Source organism: Heptranchias perlo, chromosome 12 (assembly GCF_035084215.1).
Source record: "Heptranchias perlo isolate sHepPer1 chromosome 12, sHepPer1.hap1, whole genome shotgun sequence".
NCBI lineage: Eukaryota > Metazoa > Chordata > Chondrichthyes > Hexanchiformes > Hexanchidae > Heptranchias > Heptranchias perlo.
This window is the reverse complement of record NC_090336.1, coordinates 61,938,460-61,959,479: the sequence shown is the minus strand read 5'-3', so window position 1 is coordinate 61,959,479 and position 21,020 is coordinate 61,938,460. Positions and strand designations below refer to the sequence as shown.

At 44.7% G+C, this 21,020-nt stretch overlaps 1 protein-coding gene across 1 annotated transcript in view; it reads right to left on the bottom strand.

Annotated features, from left to right (window-relative positions):
* The window catches only part of kiaa1549la (KIAA1549-like a), a 378,638-nt gene that overhangs the window by 236,183 nt on the left and 121,435 nt on the right, over positions 1 to 21,020 (bottom strand). The window contains exons 4-6 of the mRNA XM_067994216.1: positions 20,095 to 20,210; positions 16,415 to 16,634; positions 4,467 to 4,600 (exon numbers count right to left, since the gene is read on the bottom strand). Coding sequence (XP_067850317.1) covers positions 4,467 to 4,600; positions 16,415 to 16,634; positions 20,095 to 20,210 — 470 coding nt within the window. The remainder of the gene's footprint in view (positions 1 to 4,466; positions 4,601 to 16,414; positions 16,635 to 20,094; positions 20,211 to 21,020) is intronic.

Sequence of the window (21,020 nt, the reverse complement as noted above, 5' to 3'; positions counted from 1 at the left end):
ATGCATATTACTCTACCTACACAACAAAGTTGCAGTTAAATTGATCACAAACGTGATAAAGAAAGTAAAAGACCTCAGACACTGTATCAATCCCGAACATCTGGGTCTAAAATACAAAGTAGGATCTCATTAAAAATCATTCACCCTCTGTAGAGGTCTTTGCAATTTTTTGTTTCTCATGGGTCAGCAGGTCAAGCTCATCGCTGGAATAATAGAAACATTGAGCCAGGAGATTAGGTCCAATTTCTGTAAGTAAGATGGGAGCTAATCACAACTGAAAAAAATAAGTTCCATCTTTACAAAACTGGAGGATTCTGTCATTATGTTATTAGGGATGGTAAATTATAGGATTTAAGGATGATTTATATGTTAATAAGAATATAATAAATAGGAGCAGGAGTCGGCCATCCAGTCCCTCGACCCTGCTCCGTCATTCAATAAGATCAAGGCTGATCTTCTACCTCAATTCAACTTTCCCGCCTGATCCCCATATCCCTTGATTCCGAGATTTCAAAAATCTATCGATCTCAGGATAAAGGGTCGGCCATTTTAGGACAGATGAGGAGGGTTGTGCATCATTGGAATTCTCCACCCCAGAGGGCTGTGGATGCTCAGTTGTTGAATACATTCAAGGCTGAGTCATAGAGTCATAGAGTCATACAGCACGGACAGTGTACAAAATTATGAGGGGCACAGATAGGATGGATACTAAGGAGCTTTTTCCCTTCGTTGAGGGTTCTATAACAAGGGGACATAGATTCAAGGTAAAAGGCGGGAGGTTTAGAGGGGATTTGAGAAAGAACTTTTTCACCCAGAGGGTGGTTGGAGTCTGGAACTCACTGCCTGAAAGGGTTGTGGAGGCAGGAACCCTCACAACATTCAAGAAGCATTTGGATGAGCACTTGAAATGCCATAGCATACAAGGCTACGGACCAAATGCTGGAATATGGGATTAGAGTAGACAGGGCTGATGGCCGGCGCGGACACGATGGGCCGAAGGGCCTCTATCCGTGCTGTATGACTCTATGACTCTATGACTCAGCCTTGAATGTATTCAACAACTGAGCATCCACAGCCCTCTGGGGTGGAGAATTCCAATGATGCACAACCCTCCTCATCTGTCCTAAAATGGCCGACCCTTTATCCTGAGATTATGTCCGTTAGTTCTAGACTCTCTCGCCAGGGGAAACAGCCTCTCAGCATTTACCATATCAAGCCCTCTCAGAATCTTATGTGTTTCAATGAGATCACCTCTAAACTCCAGAGTGTATAAGCCCATTCCAATCTCTCTTCATAGGTCAATCCTCACATCCCAGGAATCAATCTAATGAACCTTCATTGCACCACCTCTAAGGCAAGTATATCCTTCCTTAGGTAAGGAGACCAAAACTGTACGCAGTACTCCAGGTGTGGTCTCAGTAAGGCCCTATACAACTGTAGCAAGACTTCCTTACTCTTGTACTCCAACCCCCTTGCAATAAAGGCCAACATACCATTTGCCTTTCTAATTGTTTGCTGTACCTGCATGTTAACTTTCTGTGTTTCGTTTACAAGGACATCCAAATCTCTATGAACACCAACAATTTAATAGTTTCTCACCATTTAAAAAATATTCTATTTTTCTATTCTTTCTACCAAAGTGAATAACCTCACATTTCCCCACATTATATTCCATCTGCTTCCTTCTTGCCCACTCAGTTAACCTGTCCATATCCCTTTGCAGACTCTTGTGTCCTCCACACAGCTTACTTTCCCATCTAGCTTTGAATCGTCAGCAAACATAGATACATTACACTCGGTCCCTTCATCTAAGTTATTAATATAGATTGTAAATAGCTGAGGCCCCAGCACTGATCCTTGCGACACCCCACTAGTTACAGCCTGCCAACCTGAAAATGACCCGTTTATTCCTATTCTCTGTTTTCTGTCCGTTAATCAATCCTCAATCCATGCTAATATATTACCCCCAACTCCACGAGCCCCTATCTTGTGCAATAACCTTTTATGTGGCACCTTATCGAATGCCTTTTGAAAATCCAAAAATACTACATCCACTGGTTCTCCTTTATCTCCCCTGCTAGTTACATCCTCAAAAAAACTATAATAGATTTGTCAAGCACGATTTCCCTTTCACAAAACCATGCTGACTCTGCCTAATCATATTATGATTTTCTAAGTGCCCTGTTACCACTTCCTTAATAATGGATTCCAGCATTTTCCCGACGATCGAAGTCAGGCTAATTGGCCTGTAGTTCCCTGTTTTCTCTCTCCCTCCCTACAGTATTAGCGGTGTTACATTTGCTACCTTCCAATCCGCTGGGACCGTTCTGGAATCTAGGGAATGTTCAAATTCGAAAACAGGAATGTAACATGAGTGAGAACATTTATTCTGGCTTGTACTCCATGATTTTAGTATCCCGATATTAAATTCAAATTCATAGAATCATAAAATCATGGAATGATACAGCCCAGGAGGTCATTCGGCCCATCGTGCCCATGCCGGCTCTTTGAAAGAGCTATCCAATTAGTCCCACTCCCCTGCCCTTTCCCCAAAGCCCTGCAAATTTCTCCCCTTCAGATATTTATCCAATTCCCTTTTGAAAGTTATTATTGAATCTGCTTCCACCACCCTGGCGTAAATGACCAGACAATCTGTTTTTAGTGATGTTGGTTGAGGGATAAATACTGGGCCAGGCCACCGGGCGGGAGTAGGTCTCAGGCCTCAGCATCAGATAATATGGGGAGCCAAGGCCCAAAGTGCTTCAATGCATCAAGCAGCCCCTCTTGCATTACTGGCCCTAATAATTTCATCACCGGTCGTATCACTGTGCTTTCCGATTTAGAAATCTGCTGAAGATACTTTACTAGACAACAAGGCCCTTTACATCAATTTCCTATGTTCCTGTGAGCAATCTATTTTAGCCAAAGGCAACGACTGACCCTTTTATTGAAGTCCAGCTGCAGGGAGTTAACCGAAATGCTGCAGTCCGTGATCGCTGAACCCACAGGCTGACTGCCGAATTTCAATTTAAATCAAGAACGAGCACCTCTTATTTTGTGAAGATTGTTTGAATCGCACAAGTCACGCAGCACAAAAAGGGGCAATTGCTCACTCCAGAATGACTCACAAATGGATTTCTCACAGCAATCTTCAAGTCTTTGATGATGTGTATGTAAAAAAGATTTTTTAAAAAGTAGGAGCTGCTATTTAACCTGTTCCCAGTCATGCATCCATTTCACTCCACGCATATTTGTGGCATTAATAAATCTGATTTAACGCCTTCTGTTTTTAAAGCGATTAAGTTCCCCCATTTTTGACACGGGCCGTGTAGCGGAGAGGTGCAGCTCTTCAAGTTAATGCTCCAGGTACAAAATAACAGTGCTGCCCTTTCGAATTCTGCAAAGCACAGCTGGCACGGGGGGATGGAGAGAAAAGAGTAAAAGAGAAAGGGGCCAGAAAGTAGGACGAGTTGAAGAGGACGAGCTCAGGCAGGGGAAACTTAAGGCATTTGGTGGGATGCTACCAAGATTAAGGGATGTTCACTGTCCAGATGACCAATCTGTAAGATCCAACACAGAGAGAGTGAGAGTGAGAGAGAGAGAGTGCGAGAAACAGAGAGAGAAGAGAGAGAGGACAGAGAGACACACAGAAAGACCGAGAGAGCGCGAGAGTGAAGAGAGAGAGACACACACGAGAAAGACAGAGACAGAGAGAGAGGAACATAGGCAGAGGTAGAGAAACAGAGAGAGAGAACAGAGAAACACACTGAGAGAGAGCGTGAGAGAGACGTACGAAGAGAAAGACAGAGCTAGAGAGAGAGGTACACAGAGGTAGAGAAACAGAGAGAGACAGACACAGAAAGACAGTGAGAGCGAGACATTGGGAGAGCTAGAAGAGACAGAGATGGGAAAAACAGAGACAGATAGGGAGAGAAATGGAGAGACAGGAAGAGAGAGAAACACGAAGAGATAGAGACAGACAGATGGAGAAAACAGGGAGACTGAGAGAGAGAGATAGAAAAAGAGAGAAAAGAGAAACAAAGAGGAAGAGAGAAAGAGAAACAGACTGAGAAAAACAGACAGAGAGATTGAGAGAGTGTGTGTGTAATTCTGGGAAACTTGAACTGACTCTGCAAGTAGTACAGCAAAACAAAACAAAATATGGATTAGCAATAAACCCATAGATGGGGCACAGACTCTGCTTCAGTTACAATCGTGCTCAGGAGATGCATTCTGTGCATCGTGACTAGTTGTGTGTCTATATCAGGTATCACGAAAACCTCAGTGACCTGATAACAGGCTGGAGCCTTTCAATTCAGGTGTGATTTAATTTGAACATCACACAGTATACAAGGCAAATCACTACTTTCAACTCTTGTCTTTGTTTCTAAACAAAACGATGCGGCGAGAGTGTGCGCACTCCCTTTCAAAGAAGGGGAAGAAAAGCCAAAAAAAAATGGTTTTACCTGAACACTTAAGTTACTTTTTGAGTTGGAGGCCCGAGACTCTGCCTCCTCGAACGCTCTCCGCAGTCGTGCCTCCATGGTCTGGACAAAGCTGCAGAACTTGATGATGTCCGTTGTGCTCACAAACTGGAGCACTGGGTCAGAAACAACAAAGACAAGACAGAGCTTTACTTTCAAACACAAGGACCTCCTTTGAATTACAAGCTCCGATAAATCTCGGGCCAGCTCCGTCTCTCACACAGCTCAGTTATGGGAGACAAGACAAGTAAACGTGCGACTATTCCAATCTTCCAGGATTGTAATGGGACCCTCAATATTGGCCTTTTCAATTTTTTTTTCAAACTCGAATGATCAAATAAAGCCTGCGGGCAAATTCAGATTCCGCTTTGCTGGTAATGATACGTTGGATTTACTCTCACTGTCTGATGCAGCTTTATATAGAATTACACAGAACGTACAGCACAGAAACATGCCATTCGGCCCAACTGGTCCATGCCGGTTATTTATGCTCCACATGAGCTTGCTCCCTCCCCTCTTCATCTAACCCTATCAACTATTTGTTTCTCCCTCATGTGTTTATCTAGCTTCCTCTTAAATGCATCTACGCTATTCGCCTCAACTACTCCTTGTGGTTCTACATTTGTTAACTACAGTGAAAAGGTGACCTCTCATTAAAACGCACAGCATGAGAATGGCATATTATTGCACTCCAAACACTCAGGCCTAGAAATTCGATGGCATTGTGCCCGTATTACGGGCCAAAATGGGCGCCAGATTGTCCAATATGGTGCCCGAACCGCGCCGCCGGCCTGAAGGTCATGGGTACAAGTCCCGCTCCAGAGAACTTGAGCATAAACACTCCCAGTGCAGTACCGAGGGAGTGCTGCACGGTCGGAGGTACCGTCTTTCGGATGAGACGTTAAACCGACATTAAACATCTGCTCGCTCAGGCAGACGTAAAAGATCCCACAGCACTATTTCAAAGAAGAGCAGGGGAGTTCTCCCCGGTGTCCTGACCAATATTTATCATTCAACCAACATCTAAAACAGATTATCTGCTCATTATCTTATTGCTGTTTGTGGGACCTTGCTGTGCGCAAATAGACTGCTGCGTTTCCTACATTACAACAGTGACTACACTTCAAAAGTACTTCATTGGCTGTAAAGCGCTTTGGGACATCCTGAGGTTGTGAAAGGCGCCATGGAAATGCAAGTTCTTTCTTTTTGTCCTTTCTTCAATTGTTCCAAATTCAATCCTACCCTCAGTATCAGTATCAGTTTCAGTATCAGCTCAATGACAAAATAATGAACATTTATTTTCTTCACATTCCGTCAGTCACAGAATGACAAATCCAGATGTATTTCCATTACTAAAAATTCACATAATTCTTTCCCTATTTTACCTAGAATAAAATGCTTAAAAGTTTTCAGAACATCCTGAAACATGCCAAACTAAGTATAGTTTGATACCATAGTTTCCCCAAACACAGCCCATTTGATTTTCTCAAATCTTTACAGGACACCCACAAGCGTATTGACGAAATAGAGAGGTTTTAAAGAAAAAAGAAAGACTTGCATTTATATCGCACCTTTCACAACCTCAGGACATTCCAAAGTGCTTTACAGCCAATGAAGTACTTCTGAAACGTAGTCACTGTTGTGAAGCAGGGAAACGCGGCAGCCAATTTGCGCACAGCAAGCTCCCATAAACAGTACTGAGGTAAACAAGATAATCTGATGTTGATAAATATTGACCTGGACATTGGGAGAACTATCCTCTTCTTTGAGTAGTGCTGCTACAGAAGGCAGACGGGACCTCTGCTTAAGAAGTATGGAAATCACTACCTGCAGACTCTGTGAAAAGCTGGTAGCATAGCAGTTAAGGTTCACTTAACGGTGAGGTTACATTGGTGGTTGATACACAATATCCTATGGACCAGTTTCAACAACGTTGAAACAATTCACTAAAACAGATTATCTGGTCTTTATCACATTGTTGTTTGTGGGATCAGCAGCCATGTTTCCTACATTAAAACAGTGACTACACTTCAAAAGTACGTCATTGGCTGTGAAGCGCATTGGGATGTCCCAGGGTCGTGGAAGGCGCTATATAAATACAAGTCCTTCTTCTAAACTTCAGTTTTACACTGGAAATTTAGCTTGAAAATTGCTTCACAAGGACAATAAACATGCAGTGGAAAAGCATCTGAAGTTTTTGGCAGCGGACATGCCCTTGTATCAGGGAAGGTTCATACAGGCCTGTACTCGTAGGGCTCATGATGACCTACACTGCTGGAGGTGATCAATATACCTTCCAAGTAATGGCCTCTTGGAAATGACCTCATGAGGTGGATCTTACAGTCTCCTGCCTCAATACACTGCTATACTCCGTCTTTAGCTGGTCAGCTGAGTGAGGCACTACAATACAGAGTTTCCAAGTCACGTGCGGCCAACATGAGACTCAGCCTTCTCTGAGAATGATACCACATTCTTGTAAAAATATGGTTTAAAACTAGCATGGTCAAGTATCCCATCTCACATAGGTCTAGGTTCAGCAAGAGGTCGGTGCTAAGGGGGCGCTCATCTCTGGTTAACAGAACACACAAGGACCCAGATAAGAAGAGCCTACACATTCCTAAGAGGAACAAACAGCTTGTAAACAGAGATGAAGATCGAGGTGACTAGTGATGTGATGTGAAACAGCTCATCTTCAGTTGCTAACGGGAACTGGTGGGATAATTTATGACTAGGAGATAAGGCCAGAGATGCTCACTCGCAGGACAAAGCAGCCGAATAGTATAAAGATGCTCCCTCCCAAAAATTAGAGCTCTCGGGTCAGTCGGAAGTCCATAGCCAAGAGGCAGCCGATGGAGGTTGAGCCACCTTGAGTCCAAGTTGTCGGAATTGCAACGTTGTAACTATAACGTTGAAGACAGATGTAGTGCAATTCTGTTGTAAGTCAATACTAAAACTTGCTGCTGAATAGCCACTCGGGCCCGAATCACATGGAAGTTGTAGTTGAAGGACTAACAACCCTTTGTTGCGACAGTAACGGGAAAATCTGCTTACAATGGCGTCCCTGGGTGGGCCTGAGAGTTAAAGGTTGGAAAATAACAAGTGTTAAAACAGTGACAGATTCTGACATGAAGGGCGAAGAATGATAAGTGGTTGGGACCGAGCTACTGAAAGGTCGCCAACCCCTCAAGTATAAGGAAAGAGGCAAGTGGTTGGGTCCGAGTTAATACGAGGGAGCCGACCCCTCATGCTTAAAAAGAAATAACCACGGCGAGTGCATGGTTTATAGTCTAAATTTGGTTTAATTGAAAAGGAATCAAGAAGGAGAAAGGGAGAGTGTTATAAGATAGAGAATGTGTTCTTTTGTTTTCAGCGTGCTGTCTCTTTAAAAGCCTGTAAGTGTTTTCTTTTCCCTGTTGCTGGCTACTCCCCGTTCAATGCTTGTTGTGTTTTCTTTCCTCGTTTGTATAATGTTACTTTTTCTTCAATTGGGATTACTGGTTGTATGAAAATATGATCGCAGTTAGCAAACTGACAGTACCCCGTTTATCTGGTGATTGGCTGTGGCCAGAAAAAAAGAATGAATTAAAGTATCTTCCCTGACACCAAGTGGTAAATTTTAACCCCACGACCGGGTAGATTAGGGGCGGGTGGGGAGGTAAAAATTCTAAAAAAATCTGAAACCCGACCCCAACCTGCCCACCTCCAGTTTTAACGGAGGCGGATCAAGGGGCGGGCGACCAACTCGCTCTCAGGAGGCGGGTCGGTCAGTGAAAGATTTTATGGAGGCTGCGGGCCTCCATTTTGACGGCTTTTTTATTTTTGACTCCTGGGGATCGGGATTCCTGGGCCTTCTGCTTCACACCACCGTAAAAGGAGGCGAGAAGACCCGACTCAACAGGTGAGAGCCTTTATTGCATTGCTTGCAGGCCAGGAGGAGCAGGAGTGCTTCCTCCAGGCCCAACAAGTTTACCTGCTGCCATCCCACACACGCAATCAACCGACACCCACCCCACCCATGTCCAACTGCCCCCCACGATCTCCTACCCCAACGATGACCCCCGACCCTGATGACTCCCCCAATGACTGACCCCCCCCCCGCCGATGACCCCCAACCCCGATGGCTCCCCCGATGATCGACCCCCCTCCCATGACCCCCGACCCCCCGATCTGACCGGCCTGTCAGACGGGAAACCTACAAGAAAAAAATGAAAGATGTCCTTACATCAAAGTTGTAAAGACATCCGTGAAACCCATGCTTCCGGGTTTCCAATCAGGAATTTCCCCCGCCAACCTCCACCATCTTCCCAGCTCCCGGTTAAAATTTACCCACAGGTTTTTTTAAATTTACATGAAAGCTGCGTTGACTCACGCTGCATGAGTTGTTTATTTTTCTGCAAATTAGTTAACTCCTTCCGAGGACACCGACGTTTGTTTCCAAATCACCGTGCAACAACGTTTGCATTTATTTAAAATAAGTTTCTTAATTTAAGTGGATATTTCCCCATGTGATAGTAGGAAATATTGGGCATTATTTTTGTGCTCCCTTTGCTAACTATTCCTCCTGAAGTGAGGTAATTAGGTTCATTCACAGAAATGTGTGTGGAGTCCTCTCTGGTCCCGGGATAAAGGGTGATGGAAGAAAATTAATGAATTGTTTGTGATTTTTAACCCCTTTTGCTCTCAAGAAGAGTTTGTGTTTCTTTTTAAACAGGGCACCATTGTTTTCGGGGCCACAAAAGTGTTGGTGCAGGAAATGATCCGGTGGTGTTAAGAATTTAAGAATTTATCTGCAAACATCTGCAGATATCAAATGTCACAGCATGGTGACGTTTTGGACTAAGACTTAAGTCCGATCAAAAATTCAAAATTACAGAGAGAAGGAAAAGCAATCATCAGCCTTGATCAAATCTCTTCCATACTTAACTAAGAATAAACCAAGTTGCTTTTCCTCTTTTGAAAGCGTTTAGATTTGTTTTGCTTCAACCCATTTATTTTCTGAGACAGAGTGGGGGGAGGGGGGAGATATATCCAAAAGTAATTACAAGTACTTCTGTCTCTACTGTAGAACCATAAAGCCTGGACATAATTTGTTTCTGAAATTGGAATTGATAAGATAAATGGATATGAGTTGCTGTTCATGCACTCGAGAAGGGAAAATTTACCTGTAGTTGAAGGAGACAATCAAATTGCATTTTAAAATAAAAGCAGTCGAGTCTAAATGGTTCCTGCCCAATGTTGCGTATCAAGGAAGAAAGTATTTTGGGGGAGAAATAAAATTGTACATTGAGAAGTCCTATCGGCCCAACAATCCTGCTTTCGGGAATTGGGATATAATTTTGAAATGATGGAATGGACTCAGGAACAATGAAACGGGATATTTTGGGATAATGAAAAGTGGTCCAAGAAGAATTTAAGTAAAATAAACAAGAAAAAATGTACAGAGATATTGGACCAGACTGTAAAATATTTTGTATTGGACAGTAAAGTTCCTCCAGGGCTCATGAATGAGATGAAATGGTAATATAATGGGATATGTGAAATTGGATGAGAGGAAGGGATTGAGAATACAAAATAGACACAGAGAAATTACACCATCCAATGGGAATTTTTCTAAAGTCATCGCCCTGGGTGATTATGGGTAAATAAATCACATGGGCATGATTTACCCAAAGATATCAATATGGTATAAATGTACAATCTAGTGAAGGTCAGGATAGTTAGTTGAGAATAGTAAATTGATAGCTTTCCCTTGGGGATATTGTGTTCCTGCCGATACTGAACAATGAGAAAACTGCATTTGATAACCTGGCCACTACCCGAGCCATCGGGACCCTGCAGGGGGAGATAAACAAAGACCTCCAGACACCCCCCAATCTTTTGATAAGATAACCTGAAAGCCCAGGAATGGCTACAGAGGACAAATGTATGTTGCCACCAACTGGAACGGATAAAGGACATGATTACAAAGGCCTACGGCCTGGTGAGCTATTGGAACCACTCATCAAACAGAACAGTTGCTCTTACAGGATTGAATCTTACTGGACATATGGGGCTCGAATTTAGCAGGCCTGCGGGTTCCCAGCGGGTGGTCCTCCGGGAGCGTCGAAAACGCGAACGGCAAAATTAGTGGGTTGCCCACGCGATCGTAGCAGGCAACACACTAATAGGAATCAATTACCTGCTCCTCCGGGGTCCACGGCGCTGGCCTGCGCGTCGGTCGGGCTGCGCATGCGCAGTACGATCTGTCAGCTGGAGGCTCTCTAGTTAAAGGGGCAGTCCTCCACTGACAGATGCTGCAACCAAGAGAACAAATTGCAGCATGGAGCAGCCCAGGGGGAAGGCTGCTCCCAGTTTAATGATGCCTCACCCCAGGTATCATCAGATGGGGTGAGGAGGAGGGGGAGGACACAGATCTTCCCCCCGGCGGGCGGGAGGAAGCGGCCTGCCTCTGCCACCAAGAAGGCCTGGCTCGAGGTGGCAGAGGGGGTCACCTGCGCCACCAACATATGGCCCACCTGCATACAGTGCAGGAGGCGCTGCAATGACCGCAGTAGGTCAGCCACAGTGAGAACACGAAGTCTTTCCCCTACACTCCATCTGCCACAACACTGCCCCCACCCCAAATCTCCTTCGGCACCGCCAACACTATTCTGTCACATCACCCTTCATACCCACTCACACCCCATCCTCATCTTACCTCCACCTACTCACCTCGCCAGTACTCATCCTGCCAATAACACGCGACCCAATCCTCATACAATCTCATGGCTCCATCCCATACTCACCCTCTCGTGCATCTCCCTCACGGCCAGCCTCACTCAACCTGCCACCACCTGTGCTGCAGCCACAGGGCATGCATCACATATGTGCAGTAGGCAGCGTAAGGCAAACGTCTCGTCAGCATGAAGGGGGTGCACAAGGGTGTCTGAGGGTTTGTCATGGGTGTTACCCATATTGAATTTCAGAGCAACAAACAGCACACATTATATTGACACCACCACTGCCATGTCTCCGCGAATCCTGTCCGTTGTGTCCAATAATGCCCGCTCCTGGGTATCACTATGAGGACCCACCACTGATGCCACCCATCGTGTTACTGCAGAGTAGGTGCAGGTGTATTTGCAGGGCTCGTCCGCGCAGACGACTGAGAGACATCGGCGGTGTAGCCGGCTGCACCCTGGAAGGATGCGGAGGAGAAGGTGTGGAGGACAGTGGTGACTTTGCCAGCGACAGGTAAGCAGTTGGTGCTGGGGCCAGCCAGGAGCAGCTCGGCATGAAAGAGCCTGCAGATGTCCACGACTACATGTCGAGTGAATCTGCGCCTCCCTGTGCACTGCTGCTCAGAGAGGTCCGGGGAGCTGCGCCTCGGTCTGTGGACCCTGTGGCGAGGGTAGTGCCCTCTGCGACGCGTCTCTCTCTGCGGTAGCCCTCCCTCCTGCTGTGCAGGTGGGCGTGCAACCACACCGTGTTGGGGGGATCCACGTCTCTGCGGCGGACGGCGTGGACTGCGAGGCTGCTGGTGCTGGTCATGCTGTTCGTCCTCCGACGATGTCAACGCACCACCCATCTGGCAGGTGTTGGTCTGAGGGGTTGTGCAGGGTAGGTGGGTGGGTCCTCGGACTGGGGCTGCGGTTTCGTGTCGGTCTGTCCTCTGGCTTGGCCGGGGGGTGGTGGGGGGCAGGGGTTGCCCTATGTGACGCGGTGGCCTCCTGCGTGGGTGAGGGCTCTCCCCCATGGAGCGCACCTTGGCACCTGCCACAGGCTGCTGGCTGCAACACGCCTGGTTTGAAAGGTACTGTTTCCCCCAGTGTGGGAAACTGACTGCCTTGAACCTAAAATCCCACACTTCCTCTTTTGACAGCTGCTTCAGCTCATTAACTGACCACAACGAGCAAGGTAAGTACTCTCAAGTGGAACCCCGCTGGCTTTAATTGCCTGCGGGATTCCCACCAGCGGGGCTTGCGCGCGCAGCCCCGCACGTCAGCGCGGTACCCGGAAGTGGCCGGGATTTCGTCGCGATCCGGTCACGTGACCGGAGATCGGGATTTTCGGGGCCACCCCGCTGGAAACCCGCAGGTAAACGGACCCTAAAATCGAGCCCATGAAGTGTGCCATGGAAAACACATTCGCCAATACCATGAGGAAAAAGAAACTGGCCAGCTGAAAGTTAATATCCAAGAATATTACCTGTGATATGTTACGCGTGAGACAATTAGTATGTGGAAATGGGCGATGAAGATGCACTGAAGAACGGGTTTCAGATATGATCAGTTACTTGACAACAGCATGACATGAAATGGTTAATGTGGCTCAGGAGACTGAGAAAACATTTAAAACAAGGCACTGACACATGCTCCACAGAGAAACCGACTAATAAATGAATCGGGAAACACTGGGACCTATCAGAGGGATTGACATTAAAGTAAAGAGGAAGATAGAAATTTGGATTTCCAAAATTCAGGGTTAGTTTCCTTTGAGTTAACAATGAAATTAGGCTGGGGGAATAATACTCAGCGAAACTATCCATAAGATGGATATTAGTAAAAGGAGAGCTGGAGAATCTTTTACGTCCACAATTTCTTGATAATATGGCACACTGTAGTTTTCTGTACAACGTATTATGATTTTCTTTGTCTAGATCATGATGTGTAATATTAACCAAATGAAACTTAGAAGCAATATGTATGTAAACATAATGATAATAAAATGTAACTCAAGGTGATCTTAGGCAAGACCAAGAAGAAAGTTAAGGGATGAGGTGAAAATTTTACCAGAGTGGTTTCACTCAGGTTCAAAAGGTGGGAGATGCAAGAATATGGTTTAAAACAAGCATGGTCAAGTATCTCATAGCGTGTAGGCATTTAGCAAGAGGACGGTGCTAAGGGGGCGCTCATCTCTGGGTTAACAGAACACACGGGGATACAAATAAGAAGAGCCTACATATTCCTAAGAAGAACAAACAGCTTGTGAACAGAGATGATTGAGGTGATTAGTGACGCTACATCAAACAGCTAATCTTCAGTTGCTAACGTGGTATAAGCCTGGCGAGATAATTTACAACTAGAAGATAAGGCCAGAGATGCTTAAACACAAGACAAAGCAGACAAATAGTATAATGATAGGGCATGCTCCCTCCCAAAAGTTAGAGCTCTCGGGACAGTCGAAAGTCCATAGCCAAGAAGCAGCCTACGGAGGTTGAGTCATCTTGAGTCCAGGTTGTATGGACTGCTTGTCATTTAATGTCATGTTGAAGACAGTTGTAGTGCAATTCTGTTGTAAGTCAACATTAAAACTTGTTGTTGAATAACCACTCGGGCCTGAGTCACGCGGAACTTATTGCAGAAGGATTAACAACCCTTTGTTGCGACAATAACAGAGAAATCCGCTTACAGTTCTTTTGGTAGGTCAAGAGTCAATTTTTGTACATGTCAATACTCAGAGCTTGGAGCTTGGACACCACAACAGAACCAGTGTCTCCACCTCAGGAAAGGTTGGGGGCGGGGTGGGGGGTGGGAAACGTGACAGTACATTACTCTAATCCTGCCAGACAGACACATCTCCTGTCAACTGAGCAAGGGAACAGCGCCAATAGAAGAGCCTGGAAACGATTTTTGGACACTAGGGGAATCAAGGGATATGGGGATTGGGCAGGAAAGTGGAGTTGAGGTTGAAGATCAGCCACGATCTGATTGAATGGCGGAGCAGGCTCGAGGGGCTTTATGGCCGACTCCTGTTCCTATTTCTTATGTTCACTTTCCCAGTTGAAGGCCAATACTTGGAGGTGACTATTGATTAGTGTTTGTGTCAATTCTAGAAATTTATTGGTTTCGTTTGACACGTCAACCTGCTCAGTAATTAGTTAGCCCGTCTCACTGCCCTGGGGCTTACAGCACAAAGTTAAGCAGTGAAGATACGTGCTCTTTTGTAATGTGATTAGTTGTAAGTCGCACTATCTCCCAGTGTAAACTCATCTTTCCCCAGCCTCCTTCAGTTTTCCCTTCCATCCCACCCTTCAGGCTTTAAAAAGCCAAAATTGGCCTCACTTTGAATTCTTTCCTCTTCTTTTCAACCTTGCTGGGGTCCCGCACTTGGGCTTTGGCCCTTCACCTTGGTTTCTCAATAAAATGAATGAACCTCGTTTTCTGTTTGGCCATTGACTACCGCTACTAAGTCCTAGATTGGAAACTCAGTGCCCGGCTGAATCACACTGGCCAGGAAGGCCAAAAGGTTTAACGTCTCATCCAAAAGATGGCACCTCCGACAGTGCAGCAATCCCTCAGTACTGGCATTGGGAATATCAGCCTGAATTATATGTTTAAGTTTCTGGAGTGGGATTTGAATTCACAACCTTCTAATTCAGAGGCAAGAGTTCTCCCACTGAGCCACAGCTGACACCGAAGTGCAAATGTAGCTGCAGTGGGAAACCAAGAGGCCATTTTAAGCCTAAAATGGAAGTTAGGCTCTTGAGTTTATCAAAAAGAAAGACTTGCAGTCACAATAAATGTCAGAGATAAAAGCAGGAAATGCTGGAAAGACTCAGCAGGTCAGACAGCATCTGTGGAGAGAGAAACAGAGTTACGAGGCATCTCTCCCCAGAGGCTGCCTGATCTACTGAGCGTTATCAGCAGTTTCTGTTTTTATTTCAGATTTCCAGCATTCGCAGTATTTTGCTTTTGTTTTACAATAAATGTTAGCTTATCTCACCTCTGGATCAGAAGGTTGTGTGTTCGAATCCCACTCCAGCATGCAATCTAGGCTGACATTTCAGTGCAGAACTAAGGGAGTTCTGCACTGTCAGATACCGTACTTCAGATAAGGTATTAAACCAAGGCCCCATTTGCCTGTTCAGCTGCATATTACATAGAAACAGGAGTAGGCCATTCACCCCTCGCACCTGTTCCGCCATTCAATTAGATAACGGCTGATCTGTATCTTAACTCCATCTACCCGCCTTGGTTCCGTAAACCTTAATATCCTTTCCTAACAAAAATCTATCAATCGCAGTTTTGAAATTTTCAATTGACCCCCAACCTCAACAGTTTTTTTGGGGAGAGGTATTAACGGGCCTACGATGTTATTCAAAGAAATGTAGAGAGCTGTCCTGGCCAATTTCTTTCCTCAACCAACACTACCAAAAAGTAGATGATTCATCTCATTACTATTTGTTGGATATGGGTGTGCACAGAACAACTGCCACATTCATCGTAATGTTCAGGACCGGGATAGACCATTGCTGTCCATCTGGGCAGTCCCAACACATTGGGAAATTTCTTGAGATAGGTGCTTAATAAATGCAAATTCTTTTTTATGTCAAACAAGGCTTGGAATTTTGATTTAGAGCTTGACATTCTTTGTTTTTAACGTATGATCTTCACAGAAGTAGTAAGAGCCAATATCAGCTGTTGTCAAACGCATCAGTCAACTGAGTACCTTCAGCTGGACCAGTCCTGCGATGATGGAATGTTAATCTTCCACAGCAATAACTGACTGGAACAAGACCCATTTTCCGTGAGGCACTGGAGCTTCCTGGATCTGCTGACTGGGAAATGACAAAGTGCCGCTGGCTTCATAACTTAAACAAAGCTGTGCCTGTCAAGAATGTGATCTCCTGGTCTGGCTTCGACCGCTTGAGGGAGTCAGAGAGGAAATTTTTTTCCCCTTATTGGCCTTGGTTTTTTTCTGGTTGATTGCCTCTCCCAGGAGGTTACACGGTACGGTTGGGGAGAGGCCGGGAGGGGGTGGGGGTGGGGGCAGGGGGGTAGGGAGGAGGGAACGAGGGAGGGGTAGGAAGTGTCTAGTCATTGTGCTCCAGGGCATCACGGGTGTGGGGCAGGATTGATGGACCTTTCCTGCCCATCATTTTCTTATGTGCTGAACTCTTAACATACCACACAAAGCCAAGCGAACTCCTCCACACTCTTAACACTCACCTGTCTTTAACTGGAACCACCGGGCTGGGAGTGGGACCCAGGGAGATGCAGAAACCAGGACAGACTGGAGATCGGGTACATGTCGTTCCAGGTCTCGGGTGAGGTTCTCAACACCGTATGTTGTAATCGCTTCAGTAATGGCGGATGGAATGTACACCTCACTCCCACTCACAGCGTAGAACCCAATAAACACCTTATTCCTTCTTTCGAGACTTTCGATCTGGAACAAAACATTTACTTTGTTTAAAGGCTTGGTAAACTGCAACTTAATATCTGTATTTATGGAGATTTTTTAATCATTGTACATTCCCTTCGCAAGGACAGATTAAACTTGGGCTTTAAAGGAACAGACTGCTTATAGGAACAGGAGGAGGCCATTCAGCCCCTCAAGCCTGATCCGCCCTTCAATTAGAACATGGCTGATCTGTACCTCGACTCCATTTACCTGCTTTAGTTCCAAATCCCTCGATACCCTTACCCAACAAAAATCTAACGATCTCAGTCTTGAAAGCTCCAACTGACCCCCAGAATCCACAGCCTTTTGGGGGAGAGGATTCCAGATTTCCACTATCATTTATGTGAAAAAGTGCTTTCTGATTTCGCTCCTGAATGGCGTAGCTCTAATTTTAACTAACTTCATTAGAGCCCGACCTTTCAGGAGTGAGATTAGAAAACATTTCTACACACAAAGGGTGGTAGAAGTTTGGAACTCTCTTCCGTAAACGGCAATTGATACTAACTCAATTGCTAAATTTAAATCTGAGATCGATAGCTTTTTGGCAACCAAAGGTGTTAAGGGATATGGGCCAAAGGCAGGTATATGGAGTTAGATCACAGATCAGCCATGATCTTATCAAATGGCGAAGCAGGCACGAGGGGCTGAATGGCCCACTCCTGTTCCTATGTTCCTCTGTTTCCTATGTTTCAAGAGAAAGATAAAAAGAAGGCACATAAGATATTAGATGATTCTATTAACATACAGCATGAAATTGCTGCAATATTAAAAAAAGGCACATTTTGGTGGATGAAAGTCCCCTTTTTAATGTACAATGGGAGAAACGCTTCTGACCTGTAATTAATGCTCCGCTCACCAAATTCATAGAATCTTACAGCACACAACGTGACCATTTGGCCCATGGTGCCTGTGCTGGCTCTTTGAAACAGCTATCCAATTAGTCCCACATCCCCGCTCTTTCCCCACAGGTCTCCACATTCTACGCGACTGTGTGAAGATGCACGGATTCAGAGAAGCAGGCATCCTTCCATTCATTATTAAATGGGAAATTTCACCCTTCCAAACAACAGCTTCTTAACACATCACCCGTAACAAAAGTAATTTTCATTTAATTGAATGAACTCTCACAACAGCTTAATATGTGAATACATTAGTGAATCTGCTATATTGTTTGCGGCACAGGCTCGAGGGGCTAAATGGATTACTCCTGTTCCTAAGTTGGTAAATCAGAGGACACACTATTATAGCAGAACAGCAGAATTTTACTGTGAAACTCAATACCTTTCTCTTAAGATGATGCTATATGTAACTTGATGGTTTTCTTTTATTCATTCTCGGGGCATGGGCATTGCTGGCAAGGCCGGCATTTATTGCCCATCCCTAGTTGCCCCTTGAGAAGGTGGTGGTGGGCCTTCTTCTTGAACTGCTGCAGTCCGTGTAGTGAAGGTGCTCCCACAGTGCTGTTAGTCGGGAGTCCCGGAGTTTTGACCCAGCGATGATGAAGGACCATCGCTTGAAGTCTCCCTTTAAGGCTCCAAGGTCCACTTGCTGTGATTTTCTGAGCTCAGTTAGAAGTTAATTGCTCCTAACAGATATAGAAACATAAAAACATAGAAAATAGGAGCAGGAGTCGGCCATTCGGCCCTTCGAGACCTGCTCCGCCATTCAATATGATCATGGCTGATTCTCTATCTCAATACCTTTTTCCCGCCCTCTCCCCGTACCCGTTGATGCCTTTTGTGTCTAGAAATCTATCTATCTCCTTCTTAAATGTATTTAGTGACTTGGCCTCCACAGCCTTCTGTGGTAGAGAATTCCACAGGTTCACCACCCTCTGAGTGATGAAATTTCTCTGCATCTCAGTCTGAAATTTCCTATCCTGAGAGTGTGACCCCTCATTCTGGACCCCCCCTCAGCCAGGGGAAACATCCTCCCTGCAACCAGTCTGTCGAGCCCTGTCAGAATGTTATACGTTTCGATGAGATCCTGAGGTCAATTGAGCTCCACAGAAACCAACATGAAACAGATGATTTTCTTTTTTACAATATTTTTTGTTAAGAAAGTGTGACACATAAATTTGTATGTGTGATACCTGAAGTGTGAGAATCACATCTCAATTATTATACAGTCTATCCTTATTAATTCAGTCATATTTTTGCTTGAAAAAAATTCAAATGATCAAGTCGTACAAATTAAGCAATTTTAATAAAACAGCACAGTAAGGCCTTTTTTACTAGATTTTAATTTGCATTAACAAATAATTCAAATTAAACAACTTTGAATATCTGATATAGATATCCTGTGATTTTGCTCATGGGAGTTGCAGGATTTGTTGTTTTACGACAATTAGGGTGTCATCAACAAAATGTGAAGGATTAGGTGTCACAGGAAGTAATTGTGACACTTGCAGGAAGTGCACTCTACTTGTGACACTCAGCGAGCAGCTCCCCCATGGCATTGCTCATAGTCAGAGGATTCACTGAAGTATGAAGTGTGATTTGCGAAGTGTAATATCTGAAGTGAGAGAGGAAGTAAGCGTGATGTTTACAGGAAGTGCACATTATACAGAAGACTTTTGATATGTTGCTTGCAGATCTGCCATGACTCGACTGTGAGCTGCAATATTCCACAAACTGGCTTGTCTGGGTTTAATACACACCTTCAATGCCTGGCCTAATAACAAATAAAATGTTGGTCTAAGTGGATTCAGCCTTAAGCTTTTTAAACCCTTGCAAAAATCACTTTGTTTTAAAACACAACACTTATTTCCAAATCTTTTCTTCGAAATCAGATCAAAAATGATTTAAAAATTCCAGAAGATGACAAGCAGCAATGATTTCCAGCTGAGGAATCCTTTAGCCTCCAGCTCCAATGATGTTGTCCAGTACCGAAAAAGATATTCTCCTCTTCACCAGCTGCCTACCCCATCTCACATCCTCTGATCTGAACAGACTTGGTGCTGGACCTAAGGCCCAGTTGTCCTGGGTGCTAATGGGAAGCGTTGACCACACAGTGTAATGAGTGCGAGGTGAGCCAGAAGGCCATTCTGTCCCTCCCGCCTCATTTGCATTGGATGACCATTCTTGTGCAACCATTCTGCCCCCTCAGAGGGCACCCCAAGAAATCCCAGGGCAACACAAAGGTGGGGTGCATGGGGAGGGGGGGAGGAAGAGACCTGGTGTCATAGGCCCCACCCTTCTTTCCTCCACCTTGATCTCCAGCTGCAAACCCAAGGAAAATTTCTCCCAGAAACACTTTCAAAAGTTATTCTTAACGCAAGTATCTTTAGTCTGTAATTGGTTGTTTAAAATGCTACACAACTTAATGGCAAACTTTCACACCCAGCTCTGCACAACTAACGTCCTTCCTATCGACCGATGAATCTTAAGCGTTATTATTTTTGAACTGTGATTGGAGCTTTTTAACCTTTAAGGAGGACACTAACCTGAGCCTGAATATCATTATCGAAGAAAGCTCGTTTCAAGGCCTGTGTGAGTCCTCTTGTCATGTTCTGTTTAAGCATCGTGTCTGTTCGAATTCTTCTTGAAGACAATGTCACGACTGCAGAATGAAGAAAACCTGGATAAGTTTAAATCCAAACACAGTTCAAGGAGCTGAAGATGCTGGTCACAGAGCTGCATCACTCAAGGACCTTGGATAGGCCACTTATAGACCATCTTGTGGAGGAGACGATGGACAAATGTGGGGAGACCCAGGATAAGGGGGAGAAAAGCACAAATTACAGCATGGAGGAAAGGAAATCGTTGAGATTATAGTAATTGATCTTGCAAGTTTTAAACTGGAAGAGGGCACAGTTTGCTTCAGATCCCTTACACCAGCATAAAAATCTGCAGTAGCATTTACTGAGGCGCCAACAGACTGTACATTTTGGGACTGTTCTATTAATTCTATTTACCAGGCTTCTTCCTGCTACTTAAGATTTTTGAAGTTATAATTACTTTTCGCTAATCTTTACATGGTTAGTTTAAGAACTTAAAACTCGTTCTCCAGATGAAACTTACTTAAAGTTAATGATTACTAGTCAGTTAATCAGAATCTTTGATATCATCCGACTACATATTAACATGCGCCCATCAGACGGATACACTCTGCCTGCCGATCAATGCATTGTCAATTCCAGGGTGTACCCACAGTGAATGTTGAACTGCAATCTTTAAATGCATCGACAACAACAACAACAACTTGCATTTATATAGCGCCTTTAATGTAGTAAAACATCCTAAGACTCTTCACAGGTGCGATTATCAAACAAAATTTGACACTGGGCCACATAAGGGGCTATTAGGACAGGTGACCAAAAGCTTGGTCAAAGAGGTAAGTTATAAGGAGTGTCTTAAAGGAGGAGAGAGC